Source organism: Haliaeetus albicilla, chromosome 1 (genome assembly GCF_947461875.1).
Source record: "Haliaeetus albicilla chromosome 1, bHalAlb1.1, whole genome shotgun sequence".
NCBI lineage: Eukaryota > Metazoa > Chordata > Aves > Accipitriformes > Accipitridae > Haliaeetus > Haliaeetus albicilla.
In genome coordinates this window covers 85411627-85430774 of record NC_091483.1, presented here as the reverse complement: position 1 = coordinate 85430774, position 19148 = coordinate 85411627, and the positions used below count along the sequence as shown (strand labels likewise).

General features: G+C 58.8%; 1 protein-coding gene across 5 annotated transcripts; it reads left to right on the top strand.

The window, feature by feature from the left end:
* Positions 1-7729: 7729 nt before the first annotated feature.
* On the top strand, positions 7730-18405 carry LOC138688061 (protein O-GlcNAcase-like). 5 transcript variants are annotated; one of them, XM_069798437.1, is made up of 15 exons: positions 7730-7890; positions 8369-8499; positions 9439-9610; positions 9968-10066; positions 10408-10692; positions 10992-11120; positions 11657-12849; positions 12922-13096; positions 13413-13469; positions 14429-14514; positions 14759-14863; positions 16595-16686; positions 17124-17316; positions 17397-17568; positions 17945-18405. In XM_069798437.1, exons 1-15 carry the CDS (start codon positions 7821-7823, stop codon positions 18079-18081), a joined length of 3096 nt encoding a protein of 1031 aa, XP_069654538.1. In that variant the 5' UTR covers positions 7730-7820; the 3' UTR covers positions 18082-18405. The 5 variants fall into 5 exon arrangements, with proteins under 5 accessions (XP_069654538.1, XP_069654532.1, XP_069654546.1 ...); XM_069798431.1 differs by having other exon boundaries at positions 7732-7890; positions 11654-12849; XM_069798445.1 differs by having other exon boundaries at positions 7773-7886; positions 8369-8495; positions 11654-12849.
* The last annotated feature ends 743 nt before the right edge of the window (positions 18406-19148 follow it).

Sequence of the window (19148 nt, the reverse complement as noted above, 5' to 3'; positions counted from 1 at the left end):
CGTGGGTATCCCCGCAGGTTGTGTGTTCCTCATATGAACAGCTTGCTAGGGGACATGACTGCTGCTGCAATTCAGGTGTGTGTTTGCAGGGTGTAGGGGAGAGCTGTGCCAGTGCAATTTTGGTGCAGTTTGAGTTGTGCAGTGATTAAAGACAGAGAGAGCAGCTTTTATAGCCCGTACAGGAGTGATCATGCTCTGCTTGACACAGCCTGACACTACACAGACACAAGAGATATGCAGAGAGACACAGAGCTGGTCTCTGTAAAGAAGAAAATCCCCAGGCAGAAAACTCTAGGATGGATGTACAATAGCTCTGTGCTTCGGTGCACCCCAAAATCATGCTAGAGTGCCTTATAACTTTGCCAGCCCTCAGCTGTCTCCTCTAGGCTTGGCTTTCACTGTGCAAATTCTACCTCCCAGGTTTAGTGCTACCTTGTGCAATTCTTCCCAGCTGCCTCTTTCTGGAAAGAATGGAAGCACAGACATCATACCCACTTGCTTGAATACCAATAACCAGCAAGATAATAGCAGGATAATAGACATCTGCAGTACCCAGAGGTGAACAACTGGTGGACCTCTGGGTTTAAGAGCAGCCGCTTAGGGACAGTACAGAGAGAGACTCTGTTTTAAGGCAGTTACTGATAACTGCTTTTTGACTTTTTTTCCCCTCTTTTATAGGTTTCTATGGGAGACCATGGTCTATGGAACAGAGGAAACTTCTCTTTCAATGGCAAGTACCCTGAATTTTCCTCTCTGAAGATACTAGCCTGTGGCAGAGTGACGAGGTGGAAGCCAGAGTGCTGTGGAGGCAGGAGCAGTGAGGGAAAACATGCTGGAGGGAGGCTCCGGGGGCTGGCCTGCCTTTGGGATGCCGGGGCGATGGCAATGAAGGGGGGGTCATGTTTCTCCCAGCGCTGCTCCTGCAGTGCCTCCTCGGTCCCAGCACTCTTGCACCACTGGATCCAGCCCAGGGAAAGACCTTCTCGCCCGGGACTCGGGTGCCGTGGCTGCAGGATGGACGGGCAGCCCAAGGATACCCGAACAGATGCGGGCTGTGCTGCCCTGTGCCGGCAGATGGTGCTGGGACTCTGACAGTCCAGCTGCAGCCAGATGTGCTTGGCTGCTTGGCTGGGGGGCCTGGGCCAGGGCTGGGCGCCCCAAGGGAATGGGGTCTGGGGATGGGGCCTGGAAGGGGCTGGGTGGGCACTAGCTGCTGCGTGCTGGCACCGCAAAGCTGGCACGTGTGCTCCAGCGAGGGCGCAGACCCACGGGGAGCTGTCAGTGGGACAGAGTTGGACCCTGCTCCCCATGCCTTGCGAGGAGCGATGGCAGCTGGGAAGGGTTTGGAGAGGAGCGTGGGGGCTATGCAAGCCTGAAAACGCTGCCTCTGGAGGCACCAGAAAAGCTGCTCTGCCCTGACTGCAGCATAGCGTGGGTCGGCTAGGGCAGCCCAAGCACAGGAGGGGTATCAGGGAACAGGCAGAGGGGCTGGGGCTGAAAATGGGAAATCAGATCCGTGTGAGAGAGAATGTGGGGGTGTTCAGTGGGTTGGAAGCCCACCTCGGGTGCTGACCTGGCAGGACGAGCACCCATTGCCTCGTCTCTGAACTGTGCAGTCCTGGGCAGTGCCACGCGGCACCAGCCCCTGTGGGTGTGCTGGCCGCAGGACAGCACAGCGCATGCCTGCTGCCACCAGCAGCAAGCGGCCAGCTCACCCCACCTGGGGCTGCTGTCCCCACTGCCCTGCGCTCCCAGCGAGGACACCGGGTGGGTGCTTCCAGCCAGCCCAGCCTCGCTGGAGCCAGGCTTATCATTGTGGAAACAGACAGCACAGCAAACCCGCATCACTCCACCATGGGCACAGATGGCCACTTTATTCACCTGTGCAAGTCTGCTGACCACACCAAGCTGTGTGGTGCAGTCAACATGCTGGAGGGAAGGGATGGCATCCAGAGGGACCTTGACAGGCTTGAGGAGTGGACCTGTGCGAACCTCATGAAGTTCAGCCCAAGCACAAATACAGGCTGGGTGGAGAATGGACTGAGAGCAGCCCTGAGGAGGACTTGGGGGTGTTGGCTGACAAGAAGCTCAACATGACCCGGCAATGTGCACTTGCAGCCCTGCCTGCTGTGGAGGTGGCCCTTGCATCCCTGTGAGTCCCCATGTACGTCTGTGTGTCACCATGAGTCCCTGTGATGGAAGGATGTGGGCAGGATCTATCACTGGCTGGTTGTGAGAATAACCTTGGGATGGGAGTTGATGTGTGCAGACAAGAAAAACCCTTCTCCTAGCAGCTGGTGCCCATGTACTGGCTATCAGTGGGATGAGCTGCACTGACAGGACCTGCCACTGATGAACTGGGGCCCTGCGGGGCCCCTGTGGAGCATCCAGCATGGGCAGCACGATGGTCACAGCCTAGGCGGCACACTGGTCACTGTGGGTACTGCCCTGGTGATGGCATGGGCAGCACACTGGGGATGGTGTAGAGAGTGTGCTGGTCACAGTGTGGGCAGTTCACCGGTGATGGCCAGGCAGTGCACTGATGACAGTGTGGGCAGTGCACCAGTGATGGCTGGGCAGTGGGCCAGAGACAGCAGGGCCGTGTACTGATGACTGTGCTGGTGATGGCACTGGCAGCCATGCACTGTGTGGGAAATGTGCCGGTCATGCTGTAAGAGTGCGCTGATGGCAGTGTGGGCAGTCACAAGTGCAAGTAAGGACCATAACGCAGGGACTAGAGATGCTGATACAGAAAAATGTAGCTTAGAAAATTTGGGGAAAACATACAGGAAGGAAAACAAGATGTGATGTTTTAAAGTGTATTAGGAATGAGAAGGTCTAATGATGGCTTTGTCTGGTACTGGTCTGGGATGTATGTTCACATGTCTGCACATGTGAGCGGTATGTTCACTGGTGTTTTTCTTCTCTGGAAAGAAACAAGATGAGGCACTTGTATCATGTGGTACATGATACGCTTCCCAGTCTGTTCATCGTGGGAAAATGTAAAACATTGTCTGCGAAGAAGGATAAATAAAAATAAATGAATATATCAGATGGCTTTCATATAGGAGTGCCAAAAGCGCTGTTGAGGGAGGTGTCTGCCCTGTCCTGATGATTTCCAGTGCGTCTTGGATTGCTGGGGAGATTCTGGAAAGAATTTGTGCTTTCTGAGGCCAGAAAGAGCCTTATGTTGCTGCAGTGTGATCTCCTGAAGCAGGCAGACCCTGATCTCTGTCAGATCTGCTTCCCTTCATCTCTGACTGCAGTGGAGCATCTGGAGAGCTGGAGACATTTCCCCTCCCATCTCACCCGCATGCATGTCCCTGTGAGTCACCCCTGGACACTGCCGTGTCCCTGACTGCCAGGTGTGGCTTTTCTCTCCGTGGCTTTTCTCTCCTCCTGAGCGTTGGCGGGCTGAGGATTTCCCCTGGGGAGATGAGCAGACTGTACTCCAAGACTCCTGCTTGCAGGCTTTCCACCTGTGTCTGTGTGTGCGGCTCCTTGGCAGACTCACTCTAGACTGTTCTCAGCATCTCTGCATCTGCATCTAGCACAGAGGTCACCAAACCTCCTTAGTCCCACCTGACACTCTGCAGTGATTCATCTAGGGCTTTCTCTTATGCTGAGTTACCACTGGCACTGCAGAGGACACTCCCATTCGACTAATTGCTCATTATGTTAAGTCATTACTTCACACACCCTATCTTCTGTATTCTTTTACCTAGGTAGGACTTTATGCTTGGCTGTATTAAGAAGTATACTGCCTGCTGAAGCCCAGCTTAACAGCCATTTCAAATCACTCCATCTAAGTGCTGTATTTGCTCCTTTATTCTCCACTTACTTGGTCTTTGCCACCTGCAAACTGCACAGGCACAGCATCCTGCTATGGGTTCATGCTTACCCAGCTCTGCTGCCCACCCTGCCAAAGCTCTGCTTCAGCACTCAGTTTTTCAGCACTCCGGGGCTTTCCACTTGCAGGGCTTGGCAAAAGTCTTGCAGTCCCAAGTTCCCAGAACATTCTGTGATTCTAATGCCAGCAGCTCATGGATTCCTTGCAAAAGGACTTTAGTTAAAGCAGAGTTACTGCTGATGCCAGATGCTGCACCTTGATGAATCCTCATCCCTGTTACAGTGGCAGTGCTGGACCCCATGTTAACTGTGTGTAACAGAGAGGGGTGCAGGCTCTCTGGAGCTGCTCTGTGAGCCTCCCTGGCAGGATGTGCACAGCAGCTGCCTCTGGAGGTCTGTGTCATAGAATAGAATCCTAGAATGGTTTGGGTTGGAAGGGACCTTAAAGATCACCTAGTTCCAACCCCCCTGCCACGGGCAGGGACGCCTTCCACTAGACCAGGTTGCTCAAAGCCCCGTCCAACCTGGCCTTGAACACTTCCAGGAATGGGGCATCCCCAATCTCTCCGGGCAACCCGGTCTAGTGCCTCACCGCCCTCACAGTGAAGAATTTCTTCCTTATATCTAATCTAAATCTACCCTCTTTCAGTTTAAAGCCATTACCCCTTGTCCTACCACTACTTGCCCTTGTAAAAAGTCCCTCTCCAGCTTTCCTGTAGGCCCCCTTTAGGTACTGGCAGGCTGCTGTAAGGTGTCCCTGGAGCCTTCTCTTCTCCAGGCTGAAAAAACCCGACTCTCTCAGCCTGTTGTCATAGGAGAGGTGCTCCAGCCTCCTGATCATCTTCGTGGCCCTCCTCTGGACTCGCTCCAACAGGTCCATGTCCTTCTTATGTTGGGGGCCCCAGAGCTGGATGCAGTACTCCAGGTGGGGTCTCATCAGAGTGGCGTACAGGGGGAGAATCACCTCCCTAAACCTGCTGGTCACAATTCTTCTGATGCAGCCCAGGTTACGGTTGGCTTTCTGGGCTGCAAGCGCACATTGCCAGGTCATGTTGAGCTTCTTGTCAGCCAACACCCCCAAGTCCTCCTCAGGGCTGCTCTCAGTCCATTCTCCACCCAGCCTGTATTTGTGCTTGGGCTGAACTTCATAAGGTTCGCACAGGTCCACTCCTCAAGCCTGTCAAGGTCCCTCTGGATGCCATCCCTTCCCTCCAGTGTGTTGACCGCACCACACAGCTTGGTGTGGTCAGCAAACTTGCTGAGGGTGCACTCAGTCCCACTGTCCATGTTGTCGACAAAGATGTTAAACAGCGCTGGTCCCAACACTGACCCCTGAGGAATGCCACTCGTCACTAGTCTCCACTTGGACAATGAGCCATTGACCGCAACTCTTTGAGTGCAACCATCCAGCCCATTCCTTATCCACCAAATGGTCCATCCATCAAAACCATGTCTCTCCAAATCAGAGACAAGGATGTTGTGTCGGACAGTGTCAAATGCTTTGGACAAGTCTGGGTAGATGATATCAGTTGCTCTTCCCTTGTCCACCAGCGCTGTAACCCCATTGTAGAAGGCCACCAAATTTGTCAGGCTCAATTTGCCCCTTAGTCAAGCCATGTTGGCTGTCACTAATCACCTCCTTATTTTCCATGTGCCTTAGCATAGTTTCCAGGAGGATCCGCTCGTGATCTTGCCGGGCAGAGAGGTGAGACTGACTGGCCTGTAGTTCCCCGGTTCTTCCTTTTTTCTCTTTTTAAAAATGGGGGGTATATTTCTGCTTTTCCAGTCAGTGGGAACTTCCCTGGACTGCCATGACTTCTTAAATATGATGGATAGTCGCTTAGCCACTTCATCTGCCAGTTCCCTCAGGACCCGTGGATGCACCTCATCAGGTCCGTTGAACTTGTGCACCTTCAGGTTCCTTAGATGGTCTCATACAGTGGGCAGTTCTTCATTCTCCCACTCCCTGCCCTTGCCTTGTGCATCTTGGGTGGTGCGGCTGGAGCCCTTGCTGGTGAAGACTGAGGCAAAAAAGTCGTTGAGTACCTCAGCCTTCTCCATGTCCTGGGTAACCAGGTCTCCCCTTTCCTTCTGGAGAGGGCCCACATTTTCCTTTGTCTTTCTTTCATCACTGACATACCTATAGAAGCTTTTCTTGTTGCCCTTGATGTCCCTGGCCTCATTTAATTCTGTCATAGCTTTAGCTTTCCTAATCTGATCCCTGGCTGCTCAGACAATTTCTCTGTATTCTTCCCAGGCTACCTGTCCTTGCTTCCACCCTCTGTAGGTTTCTGTTTTGTGTTGTAGTTTGTCCAGGAGCTCCTTATTCATCCATGCAGGCCTCCTGGTATTTTTGCCTGACTTCCTTTTGTCAGGTCGCAGTGGCATGTGGCACGCACATCATCCCAGCAGTAAACACAAAGCCTGCTCTGGGCCCCCTTCCATTGACACATCACCTAACACAGCCAAAAAATGGTGTTTGTGCAGGAGCTAGGCTGGTGATGTGGGGCACATCTGGCTGCAGTGTGAGGAAAGTGAGACCAGGGCAGGCAAGGGACAGCCCAGAGGTTGCAGGTTGAGGAGGCTGCAGCCTCCATATCCAGAGCTGGGCTAGGGCTGCAGCGCTGTGTCCTGTGCTGGTGTCTCACTGGAGAGGAGACGGAAAAATGCAAGGGTGCAAAAGAGCCCCAGTGAGACCCAGTAGCTGCAAAAATGGTTGTAGAGCAATGGTGTTGAAGGTCTTGACCTGTTCAAGTGATCAAGGCATGACCTGGGAATGGTGCAGCAGGCGTATAGGGACTGTTGGTGGAGTCAGGCCACCCTGCAGACAGGACGTGGGCTTTTCAAGGGGGTGATGTGAGGGGGTCTACAGTGGCTCCCCATGTGTGTGTGGTTCCCAGAGGGGTACCCCAGGCCAGATTGTGCCTGGCAGGCGCACCCCACTCCTGGACACTGAGCTTTGGGGAGCGGTGAGGTGCCAGCTCTCCAGAGAGTCTCGGCTGGTACTGCTCCACAGAGACCCCTCATGTCCAGAGGGGCAACTAGCTCGTACATACCTGCTTCATCCAGAGTTACTCATCACAACAGGCAACCTTGCAGCCTGCGTGTTTGGGCTACAAACAAGTTTGGTTCTTGATTACACAATTAGAAGCACAGCTGAAGAGAAAGGGAAAAGAAACCCACCCCAAACGTGCTTACACAAGATGCTAAGTGCTTCCACAGGTCTCACTGCAAGCCTGGAGAGAGCTGCTGCAAAGCTGCAGGGCTGGTTTGGCCTGATGGAGCCCCACAGCTGGACTCCAGGGCTGGGGCTGCCTGCACCCTTTGGGGGGCTGTGTGGAGCAGTAGACCTCTGAGCTTGCTCCCTCCATGGCTCCAGCCCCATCCTCAGTCTCCCCAAGGATCCCCCCTCTTCCCCTGGAGGCTGCTCTGGCCACTCACCCCTCCTCCATTCCTTGCTCAGGACATTGAGCTTTTTGTCATCATTGTGAAGTGGTTAAAACAAGCTGTTTAGGCTAAACTGGTCCCTCCCACCTGCTTTTTCCACAGCTAGGGTGTTAATTCAACCCATCTCACAGGAAGCAACATCCTGCTGGTCTCTGAGACCTTCTCCTCCAGATGCACGGTCTGTCTGGAGGTCCCTAAACAACACAAATTGTTGAGCTCAGCACTGGGACCACTGGGTGAGATTTATATCTCTGTGTGGCTGTTGAAAGTACACAGGGCAGGGGTCCCTGTGCAGGCGAAAAGCTGTGGCTCCACAGTCTGTGGGGCTCTGTGGGAGCAGAGGCTGGAAGCATGGAAGGACACGGTGCAGCTCTGGGGAAGGAGTGGACGCCATATGCTGAGGAGCTCTTGGTGTTGCGGGCTGGCACCTGCCCGGATGCCTCTTTGGAAATTGCCCACCTGGAGCCTCGGGTGACCCCTTGTCCTTGCTGCACAGGCTGAAACGGTGGGGGCTGAACTGCTACATGTATGCACCCAAGGACGAGCTGAAGCACCGGCTGCTCTGGCGAGAGCCCTACACAGAGCATGAGGCAGGTAGCGGCTCTGCTGGGCCCCAGCACGGGTGGGCTGCAGGTGTCCTGGGTCCTCAAGGGTGAAGCACAGTCTGCACCTCATCCAGGGTCAGGTTGGCTGTTACCACTCTTACTGCCAGAAACCTGCCTGCTGCAGGGAGCCCCGCAGGCCCTGCCTGGTACAAGGAGCCTCCCCAGACCCTGCCCATCACATGGAATTGCCTAGGAGCCCACCCAGCATGGGGAGCTCCCCGCGTGGGTCTCTGACAATATGCTCGAATATGCCAGGGCCCGCAGACCCTCTGTCCCAATGGGCTGGAAATTGTCTCTCCTGGGCCTCTCCCCTCCAGATGCTCTCTCATGCCTTCCAATGCCCTCAGCTCCTTCCTTTCGGGCCACCATGGTTCCCTCTCCCTCCATCCCTTGCCTCCTTCCATGCCTTGCCTCTCTCCATCCCTTGCCTCCCAGCTCTCACAGCACCCCCTCTGCTTTGTCCCCAGCCCGCATGCGGTCTCTCATCGAAGCTGCCCAAGAGCAGGGTGTGGAGTTTGTTTTCGCCATTTCTGCTGGTCAGGACATGGTGTTTTCAAGTGCCAGGGATCGGCTCCTGCTGCAGGAAAAACTCAGGCAGGTACCGTGGGCCATTCCTTCACCCCACTGCTCCCAGGCGAGGGGCATGCATGCTTGTGTGTGGGCCCCATGGCCACCCCAAAGGCTGTTGTGGGGCTGTAAACCCCTCCTGCTGATGCACATCAGGGAGCAGCTAGCTCTGTGGGGTGCCTGCTGGCAGATGTGCTGTCCCTGTCACGGTGACAGAGACCCAAGGGCTCCGTGGATGCCTGACTGCTAGCAGGCAGCGCTGGGGACAGGAGAGGGACCGACCAAGCCCCAGAGCTTGCTGGGCAGCACCAGAAGCCTATGCAGGCTAGTGCTGAGCCCCTGGTCCCCAGGGAGGGTACAGAGCCGCCAGCACGGTGGGTTTGCTCCGTGGGCGGCTGCTCCTCCTCCCTGTGGCACAGCCCAGGCAGCAGCTGCCCTGTCCTGCACCAAGCCTGGCCGCCTCTCCGGCTGCCCCCAGCCAGCCCTGGCACAGGGAGCACCTGCCCAGCCATGCAGTGAGGCTCCTCTCAAGGCTCTGCCAGCCTCTGCTCCTGCCACGGGGCTCCCCACGCTGCAGGTAGATGTGTGGGTGCAGTGCGGAGGGGAGCAGATGTGGTGGGCGGCAAGTGGGGCCGCCCGGCAGTGGCACGGTGGGAGCGGCTCTGGGCCACCGCAGCACGGAGTCTGCTTTGAAAGGGCTTCTGGCGCACGGCAAACGTGGCTGCGCGCAGGGCTTGGAGCGAGGTGGGCTGTGGCCGCAGGGCTGGTGTGTGCCCATGGAGCAGCTGGACCTCGTGCATAGCATCTGCTGGGCAGGCGTGGGGGACACGCTCTGCCCACCCCGTCTGTCCGGGCACCCCAGACCTCTGCTGTCCTTATGGTGTCCAGGTGGCAGGAGCTCGTCTGGGGCTCGCTGCCTCCTTTCTCTCTGCTGCCCAGGGACCCTAGCAGCCTGTGCCCATGTCCTCAGGTGGCTGCCATGGGGTGCCAGTCCTTCGCGCTGCTCTTTGACGACATCGATCCCTGCATGTGCGAAGCTGACAGAGACGTCTTCCCCTCCCTGGCACAGGCTCAGGCCTCTGTGGCCAACGAGGTGTACCAGGAGCTGGGCCAACCCTCCGTCTTCCTCTTCTGCCCTACAGGTACTGCCTGCAGCCGTGCAGCCCCAGCCACCCCTGGGAGCCCAGTGCTTGGCCAGCCATGGCACCCCACAGCAGACAGGGGTGCCCTTTGGCTGGCTGCAGCCAGCACCTCTATCTGCTGAGAGCTGAGTGCCCTGATAGCCTCCACAGCTCCCCCCAGTCCCTTCATGCTCCTGCAGGAGCCCTGGAGATCTCAGCATTAGGACAGGACCAGGCTGTAGATGGGCTGGTGCTTCAGCAGCCATGCATGCCGTATTCCCTGCACAACACATCTTCCCAGCCCCTATCCATTGATCCTAGGCAGCTTCTCTCCTGGTCTCTCTGCCCCTCAAGGGATGCTCTGTGCTCTCTCCCCAGAGTACTGCAGCTCTCTGTGCTCTCCCAGTCCCAGCCAGTCCTGCTACCTTCTGACCATCGGCCAGGAGCTGCTCCCAGGGATTGGTGTCATCTGGACAGGTGAGCACCTGGCCTGGCTCTGTGGGGTGTGTGGTCCTGCGCAGCTTCTCAGCAAAAGCCAGTGTCTGCAAACCCTGCAGCTATGGGCTCTGTCCCAGGAGAGGCACCAACAAGCGGCCCCACAGCGGTGCCTTTCAGCATTGGGGTACGCAGCCCTGGCCAGTCAGGCAATGGGTCAGGCTGTGGGTCTGCTCTCCTTCTGGCTAGGGAGGGTGGGGTGGGGTGACTCGACCCTCATCTCCATGCTCGGTGCCCAGATGTGCACATGTCCTTGTTGCGAGCATGCATGACGGACCGCGCTGCCTGTGTGCTCCATGCACGTCCGTGCTGTGATGCTCCAGGCCCAAAGGTAGTGTCACAGGAGCTCTCAGCCATGCAGCTGGAGGAGGTGGAGGGTGTCCTGCGGCGCCGCCCCGTCATCTGGGACAACCTGTACGCCAACGACTATGACTGCAGACGTGTCTTCCTGGGCCCCTACATGGGACGTGCCCCTGGCCTCATGTCCAGGCTCCATGGACTGCTCCTCAACCCCAACTGTGAACTCCAGGCCAACTTCATCCCCATACACACATTGGGCAGCTGGTTTCGGAGCGAGCTGAGGAGCTGTGCCCACAGTGATCATGCAGGTACCTGGTCCCAGCTCCCCAGGCAGCTCTGTACATGGAGCCTCAGTGCTGGCAGTGAGCTTGCACCCAGGGCAGGGCCTGCCCATCGCTGCCCATCTTTGCCACAGGCCTGCAGGCTTTCCTGCATGGCAGCCTGCGTGAGGTGTCTCACCTGGCTGGGCACTACCTGACATCCCAGAGCAGGGGATCCATCCTGGGGGCATCTCTTTGGAGGGGGGAATGCCCGCCCTCAGTGGCATGGGATAGCTCCGTCAAGCGAAGAGTGGGTCTGCCCAGGCTGATGAGCTCCATTTCCTTAGGGATGGAGACTGTGACAGCCCTGGAGGACAGCCAAGGCTCAGAGGAGGGGAGCTACAGCCCCCAGGATGCCTTGGAGCTGGCGCTGCATGACTGGGTTGCTGAGATAAACCGGCAGGCCTTGGAGCCAGGTAGGTGATGAACTCACACCGTGCAGCATCCCTTATCCCCTCTGGAGCACTGGACTGGCTCTGCTGGGAGCTCGGTGGACTGAGGGAGCCCCGTGTCCTGCCCGTTTGGATAGTGCGCTCTGGCTGGTGCGGCAGCGGGGTCTGTGTGTGTCGTGGTGGGCAGGCATGGGCATCCATCAAATCATGCTGCTTTGTGGGTGCTCCTGCTCTGGCCGCATCCCAAAAGGGGGTCTCCTTGGCTGGCAGCGTGAGAGCCTGGGCCATGATACGGCTCTGGAAGAGGGGGTTCAGCCAGGTTGCAAGCTCGGTGTTTTGCAGTGTTTGCCTCTGCAAAGCCTGTGGCCTCACCAGTCACAGAGGCCTGAACTCCAGAGCACAGAGTGATCCAAACCCATGGTCCTGGCACCTCCCTGGTCCCTGCCAGCTTGGAGATGGAGCTTCCTGGCACAGCCACCCCCAGGGCTCTCCTGCCCCATGGGCAGCAGTTTCCATGCAGGTGCCAAAGGTGCTGCCCCCTTGCTCCTTTCTGCCAGGAGGAAGGACCCCAAGACACCCCAGCGTCAGCCTCAAGGGAGGAATGAGGCTGCAGCCTGGCACAGAGAGAGGACACGAGGTCATGCCCGAACCCCAGCCCCATGACTCTGTTCCCAGTGGGGCAGACCAGCATGGCCCTGAGCCCTGCAGTGTGGCACCAGAGGAGGAAAGGAAGAAGGTGACCTCGGAGCCTGAGAAGGGCAGTGGGAGCAGGACCCTCGCTAGCAGTCGGCAAAGCCCCACAGGGAATGGGGACCAGCTCACCATGGGGAGCAGAGAGACCTGTGAGCCCTCCTCTGCTCTGCCCAGCATGGCTGGGAGTGCCCAGTCTGCAGGAACCCCGGTGGCCACCAAGACCCTCCACAGTCCAGGCCCATCCATGTGCTGCAGCAATGGGGCCAACATCAGCCAGAACATTCCCCTACCCACCAGTGATGCCAGGACAGGGGGTGGCAGCCCCCCCCAGTCCCCCAGCAGTACCCAGCCTGAGGACAGCAGGGCTGACATGCCCCAGACACCTCCAGGGCCTGGACCTGGTACCAGCGCTGGCCTCCCAGCACCGCTCACTGGTGGGGCTGGTGCCAGCCCTGGCTCCCCAGCACCGCTCACTGGTGGGGCTGGCGCCAGCCCTAGCTCCCCAGCACCGCTCACTGGTGGGGCTGGTGCCAGCCCTGGCCTCCCAGCACCGCTCACTGATGAGGTTGGTGCTAGCCCTGGCCCCATGGCACCATTGACCCCAGAGGAGGCTGGGTCCAGCCCCATGGCCCTGCTGACCCTGGAGGAGGCTGGGTCTGGCCCCATGGTACCACTGACCCCCAAGGAGACCAGGACCAGCCCCACAGCACCAGTGACCCCAGAGGAGGCCAAGTCTAGACCCATGACACCAGTGACCCCAGAAGAGGCCAGGTCCATCCCTACGGCACCGCTGACCTCAGAGGACGCTGTGTCTGTCCCTACGGCACTGATGACCCTTGAGGAGGCCAGGTCCAACCCCACAGCACCACTGACCCCAGAGGAGGCCAGGTCCAGCCCCATGGCACCGCTGACTCTGGGGGAGGTGCGGATGCTGGTGGAGCTCTTCTACCTGCCCTATCACCATGGGCCACTGGCGCAGCATCTCCTGGAGCACTTTCGGTGGCTCCGGGCAAACAGCCTCAGTGTGGGGGTTCCGGCCACGGCAACTGATGCCTGCGAGGTAAGGCTGGTCCAGGCACTGCTGCGGGACGGTGCCTGTCACGGTTGTGCTGACAGCCTGGTCCATCCACAGGGCACACAGTGGCGTGGCCGTGCCCAGTCCTTCCAGCTGCTCTGCAGTCAGACGTGCCGCCTGCACAGCCACTTCGTCAGCAGCACAGGGCAAGCGCTGCTCTACGACCTCCACCCCTACCTCTGGGACATCCGCAACATGCTGCTGGCCGCCAGTGCCTTCGTCCTCTGGCTGGGTACGTGGCTGATGCCAGCCCTGAGCCAGCCCCTGTGGCCCCGTAGCGCGTATTCACACCCTGGCCAAATCCAGCCGTGTTGAAGTGCAGCGGACCCCAGGCACTGCAGCACACCCAGGGCATCTGAAGCTTGTTCTGTGGTGATCCACTGTTTCCCCCCCTAAAGAGGTGAAGGTGTCTGGGACCCCATCCCAGACGTCTGGGGTCCCCGTGTCTAGCCAGGGGGGCCAGGGTCTCTCCTGGGAGTGCACCTTCCCTTGACACCTTCCCCACCGCTGACCCATGTCGCATGCTCACCACTTTGCCTCCTTTGCAGATGGCCATCTCCTCTGCGACCCTGACCCCAAGGGGACCTGGGGAAGCTGCTTTGGCTGTAAGTACCAGTGCTGCCCTGGCTTACCCACCTGGGCAGTGGGGCCCTGGCTGCTGCCCTCCGTCACCTCCAGCCCCACAGCAGCAGCCAGCACTCACCACCGGGCTGCCCTTTCCCATGCTCTGCCTGCCGAGTGGAGCAGGAATGGCCATGGGAAGGCTGGCACCCCTGTGTGTCCTGACACACTGAGGCAGGATGGGGCACTGCTGCTGGGGACAGGGCAGTCATCGGAGCAGCTTTTCACCATCTCTCACAGTCTGGAATGAATGCCTATTTTTAGGACATGGTTCCTCAGCCCTTTTAATCCAAGGACCCCTTAGCCTTTCTGGCAAAAGGGATCCATGGGCCATTGGGAGCAGTAATGGCCTGGGTGACAGGTGAGGTTGGATTTTGAATGCCCGTGCATCACTTCGGAAGCCCCTGTTCCTCTGGTTTAGGGTTCCCTGGTTGCTCTGTGAGCCTTGTGACCTCTTACAAACCAAGAACTGTTACCAGAGGACAACCTGAGAGCGTCTCCAACTTCAGTGTGAGATGGGGCTATGTGCCTTGAACCACTTCTGCAGGGAAGCAGCTGCATGCAGAGCAAATTCCCACAGGCACTGCAGAGCTGGCTGGCTGGGCACCAAAGCGGTGTGCTGCTCTCTGTGGCAGCCTGCAGCTTTCCAACCATAGCCAGGAGCTATGTCTTTACCTTACACCTTTCATGGAGGCAAGATCATTCCTTTCCCCATTCCTCCGCTTCAAGCCCTGTTGCGGAAGGTGTGTTGCTACCCTAATGCATGGGGCTGGCTGCCTGAGCCCAGGCAAGGTCCTGTGCCCAGGCTGCACAGCTGTGGGGGCAGATCCTTGGAGCTGTGACCAGTGTGGATCGTGATGTTGCTGTGTGATGGAGGCTGATCTCCCCCTGGCCCAGCAGGTATTTGTTCACCTCGCATGTGTCTGTCTCCTGCTGCCTCCAGGGTGCCAGAGCATCACTGCCCCGATCTTGCTTGGGCGGGACGCTGAGCCCTGGGTGCGTCGTGGGGGCCTCTTTGGAGAGCTGCAGGTGAGAACATGTCCATATCTGTGGGGGCTGAAACAGCCATTGCAAAGACAGGATCCCAGCTGCTGCTCCTGGCTCTGCCATTGGGTTGCTGCAAGCTTGGGAAGGCAGAGCTGCCTCAGGCCTCTGCGCCTTGGCTGTGGCTCCTGGGGTTTAGGGTGCCTCAGAGGGACCCTCCTCCCACTGCCTCCAAGACAAGGTTTGGAGCCAGAACAACCCGCTCCCTGACGGACTCTGTCTCTTCCAGGCACTGCTACCTGTGGGGAACAGCTGTGACCTCTTCTACCACCCACCTCCACTCTTCCCATCCAGCCAGCTGTACCTCCTGCGCCCGCTGCTGCCCCTGGACAAGGTTGGACCCACTGGCTGAAGTCACCTTTGCATGGCCTGTGCTGTACATGCGCTAACGAGATACATGCTCGCTTGCTGCTGACCCCAAGACTGAGCTTGCAGTGCAGGGCAATGCAGGTGGGAAGGGACCTCTGGGGTCCAGCCCCAGCTCAGAGCAGGCCAGCCTGGGGCAGGTCACCTGGGGCTGTGTCCAGCAGCGCGTCAGCCCCCTGGGCTGGAGAGGGGGTCTTGTGGCCAGTGGCCTCTGCAGGGACCATCACCCACCTCCCTGCGATGAGCGCCTGGGCAGAGCCCCTCCTGGCAGCCAGCAGCAGGGGAGGGAGACGCAGCTCAGAATTGAGCAGCAGGCACAGCCACAGATAAACTGGTACAGACTCAAGGTTGCCAGGTTGCGAGGGCGACCTCCAGAGCATCCCCAGCGCTGATCTCCAGCGATGGCCGCGAGCAGATGCCCAGAAAGATCCAGAACAGGGCAAGTCTGAATGGCAGCCTCCTGCAGCCTTCCTCAGTCTGCAGCTCTGGGCACTGCCTGAGCTTCTTGAGGTTCATCTCCAAATCAGTCCCTTCTTCAAACACTCATCCAGTTGACAGGATGATTACCTGCTGGAGAGGTAGCAGCTTCTGTTGGCTGTGACCTGCTTGCTGCCAGCCCCCCGGCTCTGTTTGACATCCCAGCAGTTTGATGGGATGGGGAGGGAAAGGGAGAATTTGGAGGTGTTGAACACCCAAGTTAAACTGCTGCCAAATCCAGCAGAGCCCTGGGTTCCCCACGTACCACACAGTCTGCAGCGAACACCCTGCTCCCTCACCCTGCTGCTTCTCCTAGCTAAAGGAAATGCTAACGCTGCAAATCCAGCCATCATGGACACAACTGCACATCCCTGCTAAAGACAGTACCCGGCAACACACAGCTGCAGTGCTTGTAACTAACAGAGGAGGAGTTGCAAGCGCATGAGAGCAGATTATAATATCAGGCTGCAGCTGCCAGCAATTCCCATTGCAAGGCCTTGTTTTCAATTGCCTGTTGTCAGATTTCATCTGATCAGGCTAAACTTTAACAAGCTGAACGTCTGTGTCCAGTGAAGCTTTGAGAAAAAACCAGCTAAGCACTTCAGCCCTTTCTGGGAATGGCTCTCAGAAGTGTGTGGTCCTGCTCTTGTTGTTCAGTGATCGGGGCAGCCTTTCCTTTGAGAAGCAATGCTTTTTTTGGGATGTTCTTTTCACTGATCCTGTGAGCAGCAGCAAACTCAAATCTGACAGAGATGGGAAATTTTGAGATGTCCCACTTTGCACATGCTCTGTGGAGACCTCAGTTTCAGTATTGGTTTTGCTGCCATTCTGGCTGCTCTGAGCATGCTCTGTCTTGGGGCGAGGAGCATTTCTTCAGCAGCTGCTGCTCTGGGGTGCCTGCCTGGAACAGTGATTTCTCATTCTGAAGCGTTGCTGGGCTGTGGTAACAAGCTTCAGAGGCCAGCAGAAGGTGGTGCACAGTGCATCACTTGGCACAGACACCAGCGCCCTTGGATGGCCAAAGCACATACCTTCATACCTTCCCCTGGCCAGGACACGCTGGAGGCCACAGCCCTGGTCGCGGTCCCTCTTTATGGTCAACTCGGGCAGCTGCGGGTACACCGTGCTCTGGCAGGGGCTGTGGCGGGGGCGGCAGGCAACTGAGGGGCAGGGATTGGCAAGGCAGGCAGAACCAGGGCTGAGGTGGATCTGGGTCTTCCAGGGAGAGCTCTACCGAATGTGCCGGGAGAGTTTGGACTGTGACCCCAAAGTCGCAGAGATCCTTGCGGCTCACCCCGATCTCCTCGGTGACAGGTGAGATGTGGCCCTTCTGGGGCTCCCACTTGCCAGGCGTGTGGTGAGCCCAGCCACGTGCCGGGTGATGCAGTGCCACGGTGTGAGGTGGTGGCCTCTCCTCGCATCCCTGTGGAGACCAGCTCTGCCTGCACCATGGCTGGCGGTGGCCTAACCCTGCGGGAGGGGGGTAGGGGGGGCAGTCCCTGCGCTAATGTCCAGCTGGGTTGTGGCAGCTGCCGTGGGGATGGACCCACTGTCCAGCCTGGCTGCAGGTGGGCTGCGGTGTCTCTGCTTGGCTGAGGGCTTCTGCTGGGGGGGTCTCAAAGGGATGGTCCGGTGGGCGCCGGGGTGCTGTCCTGCTGGGGCAGGAGGGAGGAGGCTGGCTGGTCTGAGCTTTCCTTGGGGCAGGCTGGCTCCAGGTGGCAGCTCAGCAGTGCTCCTGCTCTGGCTGGCAGGCTGCTGGGCAGCTTCCTGAGCCTGAGCCCCGAGTACACGTTTGTGCTGGAGGATGAGGGTGGTCTGTGCGGCTACGCAGCTGGAGCACTCTGCGCTGAAGGCTTCCTGCAACAGCGAGACAGCAGCTGGCTGCCGGCCATACGGCACAAGTACCCCCGAGACCTGGGCGGAGGTGCCCCAGCTCTGGGACAGGTGAGGGGGCACCTGGAGCAGAGGGGAGCGGGTATGGGGGGGATGGAGGGGGTTCCCTCATTTGTTTTTGTCTCCTGCAGGATGCCCTGGACGAAGCACTGCTCTTCTTCCACGCAGAGCCACCAGCTGTGCCCCTGCCTGTGCTGCGGCGCTTCCCCTCCCTGGTGCAGCTGGGCACGGCCCCCCGCGTGCTGGATGTGGGGGCCAGCCGCAGCCTGGCCATCTGCCTGCTGAGCGCACTCAGGGCCAACGGTGAGCATGACCTCTCCATGCTGGGGAGGACTGAGGCCCCCTTGATTTAGCACAACTCCATCCTGACTGCTCTCTTGCCCACCCCAGAGGTGGGAGCCAGCCCCACCTGCACCCCACCTCTCAGCATGGGGCTGGGGTAGCCCTCAATGGGGCTCCCTGTCCCCTCTCTGACGCAGTCTGGCCCCAGCTCCCAGGCACCGTGCCCTCCCCTTGCACTGGGGGACACGTGGACCTATGTCTTGGGGCATCACACAGGCACCCAGTGCCAAAGGGCAGTGGAGAGGATGACCCCTTGCGGAGGGGTCCCAGCCACTGGCCCCTAGCCCCAGTGCTGGGTTCCCAGTGGTATGGGCCTGACCTCTCACCTCCCTTCCAGGGTCACGGGGAGTGTTTTGCCAGGTTGGTGCCACTGACCAGCAGCAGCTGAGCTTCTACAGCAAGCTGGGCTTCGTTGACCTGCCAGTGGCCTGGGGCAGCTCTCCTGGCACTCGACTCCTGGGACGTCTCCTCTGAGCACGCTGCGTTAGGTGTGGGCACGGGGAGGCAGTGCCACAGGACAGGCTGAGCCCCCATGCTGCGCAGCACCGGCCCAAGGGAGCAGGAGCAGAGGGGGACCTTGAGGAGGAGCCAGCAACATGCCCAGGCTGTCTGCAGACCACCAGGCCTGGCGAGAGCTACATGGGCAATATTTAGGATGGTGGTCTCAGAGCATGGCACAATGCATTAGCGCTAAGGGAGAGTCCCTGTCCTGCAGGCTGGGCTGTCCAGCTCTCTCCATCCCCTGTGTGGCCCTAGGCTGGGCAGCTGGTGCCGGGGCTGGCTCTCGGCACCAACGACCTGCTTGTCGGCTGGCTCTTGGCACTAACGACCTGCTTGTCGGTATGGACCGATCTGGTATGGGACACAGTGAGGCAGCCTCCATCTCTGCTGCCCAGGGGCTGAGGGAATTGCTGCTCTTGGCAATAAAGCATTTGCTGGGCTCTCACCATGGTTCGTCTCTTAGGGGAAAGTTTTGGGGTACCAGCATGTCCCTCTCGCACCCTCATGCCCACCTTTCGGCCAGCCCTGTCTGTCCACCTCACACCAGCTGTCATTATAGCTGGTCCTGCGTAACCTCAAATGAAGCAGCTCCCCATAGATCTGCCTCTCCAGCTGCTCACCAGCTCTCGGCCTCCCCCCACACTGCACTCCAGGAAGAAGCTCCAGGCGCCGGCAGCATGTGCTCACAGCAGGGCTCCCCGCAGGGTTGGGCAGACCCCAACCCTGCGGGATGGGGCTCTCCTGTGGGATGGGAGCCCCTGGGCCTGGGCCTCCCCTGCGGTCACGGCTGCCTTGTGGGTCTGGGGGCCGCTGCACGTCCAGCATAGGCAGGATGGCCAAGGCAGGAACGTCTCTCCAGCCATCCTGCTGCAGCCTCTGGAAAAGTGCTGGGAGGGAGGAGTGGAAGGAGCAAACGGTCACTGAAGGTTTCTCTTCCGCACCCTCCAGAGCCAGCTGCCCCCCGGCCCCGGGGGTGAGGAGGAGGTTGGGACAGGGGTGGCCAAGAAACCAGGAGCAGGGGGGGCCTCGGGCAGCCCTGC